At 46.0% G+C, this 12,237-nt stretch overlaps 2 protein-coding genes across 2 annotated transcripts in view; both read left to right on the forward strand.

Annotated features, from left to right (window-relative positions):
- Window positions 1-12,237, forward strand: part of rpl15 (ribosomal protein L15) — a 249,507-nt gene that overhangs the window by 191,871 nt on the left and 45,399 nt on the right. The gene's annotated exons all lie outside the window — the stretch shown is intronic.
- Window positions 1-12,237, forward strand: part of ube2e1 (ubiquitin-conjugating enzyme E2E 1) — a 45,686-nt gene that overhangs the window by 1,088 nt on the left and 32,361 nt on the right. The window contains exons 2-3 of the mRNA XM_080515638.1: window positions 1,296-1,493; window positions 8,739-8,789. Coding sequence (XP_080371764.1) covers window positions 1,303-1,493; window positions 8,739-8,789 — 242 coding nt within the window. The 5' untranslated portion in view covers window positions 1,296-1,302. The remainder of the gene's footprint in view (window positions 1-1,295; window positions 1,494-8,738; window positions 8,790-12,237) is intronic.

Below are 12,237 nucleotides of genomic sequence, written 5' to 3' on the forward strand. Positions count from 1 at the left end.
TTGAAGGTTGCTGTTTTGAGTCTGGGGTGAACCTTTCTGTTTGGAATGTTCAAGTTTTATTCCAAAGCTGTGGAAACCAGTCGGCTGGAAACTGGATGGAGTTCCAATAAAGTGGGAATTTCCATTTTTGAACGGGCTAGTTTCTCCTTAAAATGGCTTTACTCTACCTGGGATGTGAGTAAAGTGAAAGTCCCCCCCACCCCCTGGTTCGGAAGGTTTTCAGAGAGAGCGAGGGGTGGTGGGGGGGTCTGAACCTTGAACCCTGAAACCTGAACCCTGCATCCTCTCCTGGGTGTATTTTATTCACCGGTTTACCAATAAGACGGCTTGGAAAGCTTATCCAAGCCTGATAGTTCCCGGTTGAGGTGTTGTGACAGTTCGGCGGTGGGGGTGGGGGCGGGGGTGGGGGTGGTGGTGGGGCGGGAGACAGATGGGAGGGGAAGAAGGAGAAGAAGAACATCTGCCCAGTTCTTTCCATGGAAGAGGATTCTCAAGGTGATCCATCAGTCACTCCTAAGTGGAGCTTGCAGCTTCCTCAGCATTTAACCTCACCTGACAGGTAGAAAGCCATCAACCCCCCCCCACATGCATCATCATCTTTATCTTCCTCACCTCATGGGATCCCCCAGATCTCCTCCCCAATGGAACATCCGGTCTGAAGTGACTTTGGTTCTCAGCCTTACAGCAGAATGGAAACAGAAGCCTTAACCTTCAGGCTGCCATGAGCATGAATAGCAGCGGGGGTGGAGGGTGGAGGGCGGAGGGTGGGGTGGTGGTGGTGGTGTTCGGCGGTGGATTTAACCAACGTGACCTTGTAGACGTCTTGTGCTGGTGAAACCGAAGGCATGTTGCCATCTTGTGTTCGGTCGGGGGAGGAAAGGTGAAATATCTGAGAATGTCATCTCTCCCACCTCAAACCAACCCCCCCACCCCCCCACCCCCACCTGTAAATCAACGCCCCACCTCAAAATCAACCTCCCCCAACTTTGAATCAAGCCCATCAATTCTCTCACCTGCAAATCAACCCTCCACCGATAAAGGAAACCCCTCAAACTCCTTCCAATTACACATGAAACCCCACCTCAAAAAAACCCCCCCAACCTCAAAATCAAATCCCTCGAACTCCCTCCATTGGCAAATCAAGTCCCGCTACGTTTCATCTCCCATTAAAGCTGCAAACCCTGAAAAAACAGTTTGATCATATCGGGGCCTCATAAGTTTCTCCAGGGAAACATCTCAACCCTTGGAGCTGGGCTTCTCCGCTTCTCCTGACCTCTGCGTTTCCGTGTTTGCAGTGTCAGCATGTCCAGCGAAGTTCAGCCGAGGCCGGACGACAGTCCCAACACCAGCGGAGGGAGCTCGGACGCCGAGCAGAGGGAGGCGGCCCCGCCAGAGCAGCCGGGCCCCGAGCAGCGGGACCAGACTCAACCCAAGAAGAAGGAGGCCAAGATCTCCAGCAAGACCGCCGCCAAGCTCTCCACCAGCGCCAAGAGGTACGTAGTCGTCGATTGCTCGGACCACGACCAGCTGGTCTAAGAGGTTTGGGGTTTGGTGTTTGGACGAAGTGCTATGGAATTTTTCTTTCCAGGATTGGAATCATTTAGACGAACACTCTGGTTAAAAATCGAGAGCTCTCTTACTGATTGGTACCTAAAACCATTGAGGGTGTCGCCAATGCTGAAGCAATGCTGTAGTGTTAATCTGTACCAGGATTGTTCTGATTGGAGATCAGAGCATCAATCTGGAAGAACATAGTCATTAACATCATCCACCTATGTGTTTGTATTCAGATCATGAATATATCTGGTGTCTGGCAGGTATTTTGTTTAGAAAACCAATAGACAGTTTCAAGGACGCACTGGCAGCTGTGGCTCAGTCGGCAGACCGGTTGTCTCCCAATCGAAAGGTTGAAGGTTCAATTTCTATCTCCAGATGAACTTGGTGACCTGTGTGGTGGTGTCCTCTGCATCAGTGTGTGAATTAATGTAAGATTTGGGACTGCTCATCGAGGTGAAGTCCAATTACAAAAATTCTTGAGACATGTCTGACCTTTGAGTCTTACTCCCTACCCAAACCAAGGTCTCTTTCTTACCCCCTACCCAAACCAAGGTCTGTATCCCTACACCCTACCCGAACCAAGGTCTAGTCTTACACCAATCTCTGTCTATCCTATCCTTTCCTCTCCTGTACCCTGAGCCTGGTTCTGCAAAGGTTTCTTCCGGTTAGAGGAAGTTTTACTTTCCACTGTCGCTCATGTGGATTTGATCTGTTGGGTTTATCGCTGTCAAAAGCACCTGGAAAGGACTGTGTTGTATTTTGTGCGATATAAATAAAGTTGTGTTGAATCCCCCCCCCCCTCCGACAGAAGAGTTTTGATCCACGGCCACATTGTTTGACTGCCCTGGACTGAGCGTCTGATTCCTTTTTGATGATTTCAGTTATTATAACAACACAGCACCTTTAAGGTACCCCTCCCAACAATCACACACATTTCTCGGGGGGGGTGGTCTTCAGGATTTAATGTTCTCACAGCCTTTGAAATGAAGGCAGACGACTTCTTATCACCACTGATCGCCATGTCGTAAAGAATAAGGACCTGCAGGGTGAGCACTTTATAGGGAGGCTGACAGGCGCCGTGTTCAGTTGTCGCTTTTTCAGCGCAAGCTCCAGCAGTAAATCATCTCACACACACACACACACACACACACACACACACACACACACACACACACACACACAAACCAAAGCTTTCCCATCATAAAAACTCTGCTCACATGATATTGACTCGTTAGCTTGCGTTGGGGTGAGCGGCGCATCATCTCCAGGGATTATGGAACGTCGGAGCCGGCGAGTGTTTGGTTAAAGAGGTGGTGCGCGGGAGCTGGCTGGAGGAATCAGAAACACCTTCCTCCTCCTCCTCCTCCTCCTCCTCCTCCTCTTCCAGCTCCGCTCAGCAACATTCGCCACCTCAGGAAATACTGCAGATAAAATTACACGGCACGTAGAATGACAGCATAACCATGGAGATTGCATTACAGGCTCTTTTTGAAGAGATGTCTTCTTCATTTTTTCCCCTTCCCCTCTTACTGACTGAGTCCTGTGCAAGTCATTTGCGCACCGAGGGGCTTTTAGACCTTTCTGCCAGAACCTCATGTCCTCCAAGCGGTAAAATGATCACTGAATCTTTAAAGAACTGGATTTTCAACACATTAGCATGGAGGAGTATTTGAACCACTCATGAGAAACACATGATGTGAAATAGAATTTTGTTTTCATCTTGTACTTAATAAATAAATAAAGAATAAAGACGACCTTCTGAGATTCCATACTTCAGAATCGGCTCTCGTAGCTTTCAGCTCACAAACACAGTATAGTTATCAGTATGAAGACTTGTGGAAAACTGCTACTGTTCCAATTCAGAAGGATAAACCACATGTAGTATTAAGAGTAGTATAGAAGTGTTAAGGACGGACCAGAGGACATGTTTCCACTTTATTCTCGACGTTTCCACATTGTCCATGAGTAATTTTTTCTTCTCCTCATGAGTAGCCTTAATACTCTCCCACACATTAGCAAACACGAGTGTATATATATATATATATATATATATATATATATATATATATATATATAAAATCCCCAGAAAATTCACAAATCAGTGAAGTATGTGTCCTTGCATTCATGCTCAACACATTCAGAAGTATGAAAGAAAAGTGCAATTTATTCTGAAAACTAATAATTCAAGGAGAAGGAGTTCCAAATCGCAGCTTCAATGTCATCGACTGAAGTGTTTGTATTTATCCCAACTCACGTCGACCTTGCGTCGCAGCTCGAGGTGAAAGTTATTACATTTGCGTTATCGATCCACGTCGCCCGCTTGAATCTGATTCGTCGCCGTCGCTCCTCAGGAATAAGACGAGAGAGAAAAAACCACCACAGTTTTTACTTGCTCATCCGTTCTAGTGCTCGAGCTTTCATGCTAATGCTACTCCGTTAGCATTAGCCGCGAGCAGCATCGTCATCTTGTTCAGTTCTTTGTCTCAATGTTTCGTTATGACCACGACTTTTCCTAAAATCGTCTCCTGCACTTACTACCTTCGCCAACGGAAGCTGGAGGTGAAGGTCATGTTTTTGGCCCGTCAGTCAGGGCTGCAGCTAGCTTTGCTCCGTTAACCGCCTGCTAGCATCACTGGTAACTCCGGTCCGGAGCTCGCGGCTAATATCTCGGTTCTTCACGCGTCCAGAAACACCGGCGTGAGCTCAGTGACCTCGGGTCATGGTTTATCTATGTTCCTCTGCAATAAGTACATGTTAATACTCCATTACCGATAAATTTCAATATATTGTGCAGCCCTAATTTTGTGAATTAAATACTGTTTTAAAGGTCGTTCCAGGAGCTGGATTATGGGTCCATATATGATTTAGATAAAATCATAATGAAGAGTTAAAGTGTTGCGTCTGAAGTCAGATTGTTGAGAGCAACGTAGTAATGCTGAGCATTCAGGCCAAATGTTTGGAAAGGAAATAAAACTGACATTTCTAATCACTTGTTAGCAAGATTATTGTCAATTTATCTTCTTTGTTCTTCCCAAAATGTTGGGGGGGGGGGATGAATCCACCATCTCGCCACTTGTGATCAAATCACCCAAAATGCAAGTCAATACCAATTCGGAATTAAGCCTATTAGTCCTACCAAAATGTAGAACAACAAACTTTGACGATCCGTCAGCATTCATCCTTTGACAGTCTGACTGAGGATCATTTCGAAACATTTGACAGAAAGCTGGAAACGTACTTCAATGTGGCTGTTATCCAATATAATCTAGTTCCTCTCCTCTCCAGTTCAATAACGCCTCTTCGTTCACCTCCTCCGGTGCTTGTTTTGAGGCCTTGTCCTTCCTTGTGTTTCCTCATCATCAGTGTGCAGCACATCGAGTCGGGATGAGAAGTGCTGTCTCAGCAAAGTTTGATTGATCGATTCAAGTGTTCTCAAAGCTTCTCAGCGCCTCAGACTCACTCTTCGTCTCCGGCGTCTTCAAACATCTTCCAGAGGAAGTGCCCCCCCCCCCTCGATAGTGAAAACAAGTTGCACGGCTTCAGATTCATTCGCTGGTGTGAATCGATGCTCAAACAATCTATCATGTCGACAATAACTGCTGTCGTGCATCTCCCCATCCCTCTCACACAACAGCAAATTCTATTTACATCCAGCTAACAACGAAGCTGGTGGAACAGACCGCCTGATCAATAGGAGCAGTCACTGATTTAATCCCACGCCAGATATGTAAGCTTGGCACGGCATCGCAAGGGAGAAACATGAGCGCAGGAGACAAGAGACCAATGGAATTTATTCAGGGAAGATGAAGCCGTCTGTCTGAGCTCTGCCTGGATCGTTGGCACGGACCGACTTCCTCTCTGGATTCTATCGTCCGAACGTCCGTAACGACTTTGAGTCCCGATACGGAGTAAGCTGATGATCAGTGAAGTGGCCAACAACAAAATCACAGCTCTATTGATCCATTCAGTGCTTCTTAGGTACCTTTCACATTGGGATAGTCTGGGACTCTGGTCACATGGTGGGCGGGGTGGGGATTTTCACCCCTTCATGTGGTTCAGACGGCGTTCACGTTCCCTTTAGGGACCGGAACAAACCGCCTGGACAACGTCACGCAATTACCGCAGCTGTTGGTGCGGGAAAGAAGAAACGTGGCTCATTGATTGGTTCGGACCAAAACTGGAAGTCCCACCGCTTTAGCCCGTGGTGGCTAGGCTAGTTAGCTTGTGGCGAATAATATAATCTTCAGACCAGATATCAATGAGCGCCTTTCTCACTACTCCACGTCTGCACACAAGATATTTTCCAACTTTTTATTTTCGCGTCTAATTCTTCTGATTCACTCTGTTGTCTTACTTTTTTCTACCCAGAATGCATTGTGCACTACATCACGTCCTCTCATCCTGCCCGCGAGAAAAATAGTTTGTAAACGAACCGACGTTGATGTTTTCAAGGCGACCAGAGATCGCTCGTCAGCTGTGGTACAGAGTTAGTGGGTGTGTTCTCGTCAAAACGGTTTTTCCCTGAAGAGAACCGCGGTCCGGACCATAATGAGGAATATGAACACGCCATTAAGCCAGAGAAGACTCTTCAATATCCAATTGCAAGAAGTATTACTGTCCTGTTTTTCTCCTCATTACATGATATTCAGCTTCTTCAGGTCAAGATTGGCAGAGAACTGTTGGGCAAACCAGTAAAGCTTGAACATCTAAGACATGGATCCGTCTCTGCTGGACGAAATGATTCTCTGCTTCGTTTCTTCTATGTATGCTTCACACACCATCTAGTTTCTAATCAGGGAGTTTTCTCTGGTTCTACTGCTGCAGAAGCTTTTCTGTGTGCAGTGATGAGAAATGTGCTTAATCACCTCTCAACGTCTCCTTCCACTGAAACTCCAGGAACATTCAGAGTCTACGGTCATTACGAGGACTTGGAAATGTTTGGTGCGTGGATGCTAAATGCTAACCTCCAGACTGCTGCTTTGTTCTTCACTCACATTTAAAATTCACTGTTAGAAGTTGTATTTGAATACTTCAAATAGCTGTTAAGAAATATCCACTTCATGAACACTTGATCAGGTTGGTCTCTTCTACTACTGTTTAACACAAATAGCTAATCGGCCAATCACAAGACAACATCTTAATGTATGTGGAAATGGTCAAGATAAGTCGGTGCACAGTGGCGCAGTGGTTAGTCTTCCTCTTCCTCTTCCTCCTCCTCCTCTGGACCCCAGTGACATCCACCATCACAGATCTCAGTCCAGTGAGGAAGAAGAGATTCTCATCTTGGATGTTCAGCTGATAAATGTAAAGAAACCGATGTTATCGTGTCAATATGAACCAAAACCTCTGAGGAAGACATCCAGAATCTTGTTGAGCCAGGTGAAAATGAGTATTAAGAGTATTAAGACTGTTCTGAAGTATGTGGTTTGTAATTAGTTCGGCTCCGTGACGTTAAAGGACGACAATGGCACTTAGAAGGATGTGGATTTGTTCTACAGCAAGGAGCTGCGACAGACGTGAGACGGTCGGTCTTTCGATCGACTGACGGCCTGTCCAAGAGTCTTCCCCAGATCGTACGCCGGAATCCCTTCCCACACTCCATGGCTCTTCATCGGAGGAAGATGGCGTCACGATGGCTTTCCTTTCTTGAGATGTAAAGCCAGTAGAGGCCTGTCAACACGTTCAGCCTTAAGCTCGCCGTTTGTTGCCCCCGACCTTGCGCCGCACCACCAGCTGAGGGGTGGCGGGGATGACGTGACTTGAACCGGCGTGATGCTTCCATTACGCAAACATGTACAGGGCTGTAGCGGGTGGGGGGGGGGGGGGGGGGGTGACTGGTTTGTTGTTCAACCTCCACAGCCTCGGGCCTGGGGCAAAACGCTTCCTGGTTATCTGCCCCTACGTCCCGTTGTTGTTAATGCCTTGTTGTTAAGGCCATCTTGAGGGAAATCTGAGTTCGGCCCCCGACTGGAGGACGGTTGCGTTTGGAGCAGTAAAGCTTATCGTGACCTCCTGTTCCTGCCGCTTTTCCTGGTTGCAGTATTTTACTATTTAACACCTTTCATCATGGCTTGTTAATTGGCAGCCGCAGGGCAAGGTAGGATTTGTAGCTGCACTCTCGTTTCATTGTAAAAAAAAAAAGATAAGCTGATAAGTATGTGACTTTACTGTGTATGGAGTGAGAAAAGGTTTTTTTTTTATTTGAGAAGGATCCAGGAAGTGGCTTCTCTAAATATAGCCGCTTTTTCTTTTCTTTTTTTTTTTTTTAAAAGAGAAAAACACAAGCTGACATTATTGTCTATCTCCACAATATTCGTAACGAGGGATCACACCTTTTAGCAACAGATACTGATATGATTCTTCAGATTTGAGTATTGGCCGATACTCCCCAATCCGATGCTTGCGTTTCTATTTGCTCTATCGCAAATATTAGAAAGTCATTTAGTAATCGACCCATCTCTGATATTCACAATATAGCATAGACTCTGGAAGGTATCAGTATCTGCCTATAATGTACTTAATATCGGAAGTTGAAAGCTTCGTTGGAAGAACCTTTGCTGAGCTCGAATTATTGTTAAATACTGTCAAATATTGTAAAAAAAAAAAAAACTCCTTTTATATTGAATTCTTGTCAGGATGATGTAAGAACTTATTTTAACTTAATTTATTCTCAACGGAAAATCACATTTCCACTCCACTTATTGGCAACTTGTACATGAGTGAAATTTTTAACCGACTGATATTTTTTTATTTCCCGACAAAATAAATCCAGCTGCACGAAGGATCCGGCGAATGCAGAATAATAGAGTGTTGACAGAAGCCTGGAGTGAAGCGCTGGCAGCAGCTCGTAGAATTAGAGAGAGAGTGGAGACTGATCAGCCAAATTAATTCCCTGTGATACAGAAGATATGATTCCTTTATCCAACAGAGCCTTTGACATCAATATCAATTTACACATGTGTGCTGGGGGGGGAGAAGCGGAGGCAGATTCACACGTTCAGCCATCCGTCGCTGCGTTGATCCGGCTGACGGGCCCCCGATTCTGGAGCTCCATCCCGGCGCTCCGGAGCTCATTAGAAAATCAATGGGGTGTTCAGCGTGTGCACTTTGGGGATTGATTCCACGGGCGCAATTTATGGAGGCGGTAATAACGCCAGAACCCCTTTCTCGTCTCGTTTCAGGATCCAGAAGGAGCTGGCGGAGATCACCCTGGACCCTCCGCCCAACTGCAGGTAAGAGCCCGGCTTACGCTGCTACCAGAAACCACTTGTAATCAGATTACACGTAGAGCAGGGCTGGTCGGAAGTGATCCGATTGGCTGTGGAGTCGATATCAAGCCGACGTGTGAATATCGTACGTCTTGATGGTGATGACACGGTTTGAATGAATACGAGAGGTAGACGATACCGTCAGTGGGTTTCGTGATCTGACTTGCCAGAATTAAACGTGACGTGTGCATAGATCCGGTTTGGTATTTGAGTTTGGACAATAGTCGCTATTAAAACCTGATAGGATAGCGTTGTCGTCGGTTTTTAAGTGCCGTGACGATATGATCATCTACAAACACACGATGTGCCAGAATGTTGTCGTCGTCGGTTCCAATACGAAGCGTGAGACACTTTACTTCCGAATCCCAGTGCTCTTCCTCTCGCCCCCTGCTGGGCCAGCGAAGACGCCGCGATGTAGCCCGTTGGTTTCGTTGACGCGAACGTCTCGAGTTTGAGCTCTTCGTCGTGGGATTTTCTCTTCCCCTCCGAGCCTCTGTTGCCGTTTCTTCTCAAACGTTTTGAGACTTTTCTGGAGACGTGACCTTAAACGTCTTCACGCGGCTCGTCTGGGACGTCCAGGCATTTCCTGCAGGGCAGAGAAAGTGGGGGGGTGGGGGGGGTATTTCAGCGAAGCCTCAGCTCTCGGGGCCTGGAGGCTGAGCAGCTGTGGGTTCAGTCACTCCGTGTATTTTTAGCCTCGGCAGCGAGTCCACCAACTAATAACGTCACTCTGCTCCACGGGGGGGAAGGGAGGGGGGAGGGGGGGGGGTTCTGCAGTCACGGAAGAGTCCTCGTATCCCCGGGAATGCACAGATGGAAAGTGTCAGGAGGAATCTGTTACGGGGTGTTTATGATCATTACTACGTGCTACTGTAATCCCACTACATTTAGCGGTGATGTGCTACATTAGCAGCACGTTAGCGACTGTTCCTGAAGTTTTAATCGGGCTCATTACTGGTTTTTATGGTTGCAGAGCTGCTGTCTTCTCTGAATATCGGTGTTGGTGGAAGTTGCCGGGCTCATTGTTGCAATTTGGCCGAACTCCCGTTGACTTGAGCTTCATCACTTTCATTCACTTGTTTCCCCACTTGAGTCTTTATTGATTTTTTTCTCTTTTTTTTTTTTCCCAACACAAACGGACAGAACAGAACAATTTATCCTGAACAAATGTAGTGGAGGTTAACGCAACAAGGCGGAAATGGGAGTTATAAGAAAAAAGAATGAAAGATAAAGAAAAGTAAAAGGCAAGATATTAACTTCATTCAATTTTTTTATTTTTCATTCTTTTTCTGTTTTGTTTTTTTCATCTTCTGTGTCGATGAGCCTTTCAATGGTCTGTCACTATCCAGGTTCCAGAAAAAAGTCCAGCTCTTCCACTTATCCTCTTGTTGTGCTTCTTGTAGTCTTCGTCGATACATCATCAGTTTTTCCATTGTGTAGATTTCCTGTATCATGTCTGCTCATTGCTTCCATGTCGGCCTTTTTTCCAGCTATTAGTTATATTTTGACCACATACCTCTCCTGTTCGGTTACCAAAATAAAGTACCATACAGCTCTTAAGAATGTCATATGTTAGTATATGCTGCAGTGTAAAATGTATAGTTGCCCAAAAACATCTGTATGTTCTGGCACTTCCAAATTAAGTGTATACAGTCTGTATTGACTGTTCCACATTCTCTCCATCGTCGCTGGTTTATGTTCTCGTGTTTACTTTTGGTCTCGGGTGTAATAAAAAAAAGAACCTAATAAGATTTCTCCTCCTCTTCATCCTCCTCAATGAGGTTAATTTCTGATAATACTTTTACAGTATATCTTTTACGGTCATTTTCTTTCACAGAAAAAAGAAATAATCCTTTAAGCCAAAAGAGCCTGTTTTTGCCACTTGTTTCACCAAATTAATCACAAAACGTATTCAACCTTTTATAATGTCCACAAGATAATTAATACAGTTCATTAGGTTGTAATTAAGAAATTTAAAAGTTGAGCATTCAACAACAACAGCCTTGTAGTCGAATGTGAAGATGGTGTCTCGCTCTATCTTGCTCACTCAGGCAACCAATGGTTCCCCTAACCTTCGGTGTTTCGGATTAATTGGCCCCCCATGTTAACTGGTGACCAGCTTCCTCCAGCATCTCCTTTTCATAGCAGACGATCCGTTTAACCACATGACCGTTCAAGATGAAAGTATCGTAACGTTTTGTCTTATTTTGACATTGGCTGCCGCCAACTGCTGGTGGGGAAAAGTCACCAGTTAACAGGGGCACCAGTTAAACCAAAACACCGGACAGCTGAGCACCACCGTAACAGTCCACATTTTGTAATATTAATATTTTGTACATTTGGGGTTGATGACACACAGATCCAGACGTAAGAACGTGCAGCACATTGTGAACCTGAGACACCGTCAGCCACCACCTTCCTGTCTCTTCTGCGCCAAACAAAAGCTTCCTTCCTGCGCCCTCCGGTCTCCTGCTAATTGTCGTAACGTGAAATAGACTGAAGGACGTCGGGCGAGGAGGAACGCCGTGACGCCACTCGATCCCCTCCAAGCTCCGGGCTCTCCTCCGTCTTCATCCCTCCTGTGATCACAGTCCCACGCTTGCAAACAAACATCCTCTTTTTTTTTTTTTTTTTTTTTTACATTTGAAGAAAAAAAGACTGCGTAATCCCTCCAGGGAAATAGAAACCAAAAGAACCTTTAACTTGTAGCTCGACGGCTGATTTCAGACATCACTTAGCTTCGCCTCTAAAAGGAGACGGCAGATTTATTTTTTATTTTTTTTGGGTGCCGTTTTTTTTCTTTTTTTTTTTTAATCATGGCTGTCACCCTTCCAGAGAGTAATTAATTGAATGTGACAAGCGCTCTGGAAGGGGATGTAAATAGCAGCCCTCCGTCCCAAACGCCTCTCTCGCAGCACACATTGGTAGCGGCGGTCGGGCCTCGCCAGCGCCGATCGCGTGTCGTCTGTGTGTGTTTCCCGTAATTACCATTTCCTTTCATGATGGTCCTGGCAGCGCTCGGATGAGAATCCCCCACTGACTCTGGGGGAGGGGGGTGGGGGGGGGGGGGGGAGGGGGGGTGGACACACTGTTCTAGATGGAAAACCTTCCTCTGTTCATCAGTGACGGTCTGGAGAAAGAAGACGACGGGATTCAAACACAACGCAAGTGTCTCGTATCTGTTTTGTGATGGTGGAATTAAGCAATTGTGATTTTTTTTGTTTTCGCGCCCAGGACCCAGGCCTCGATCAATGTGGTCCCAAACTGGACATTTATCTGATAATCTATCAACGCGGCCGCAGTCTGAACGGTCAAGTCGTGTGCATGCGACTGACGTCACTAATAAGCTGCCCCATCAGAATAAAAGCTGAGCTCTCTTTTTTTTCTTCCCTCCTCATGTTGTCCAGATTCT

Source organism: Blennius ocellaris, assembly GCF_963422515.1.
Source record: "Blennius ocellaris genome assembly, chromosome: 20".
NCBI classification, from domain to species: domain Eukaryota; kingdom Metazoa; phylum Chordata; class Actinopteri; order Blenniiformes; family Blenniidae; genus Blennius; species Blennius ocellaris.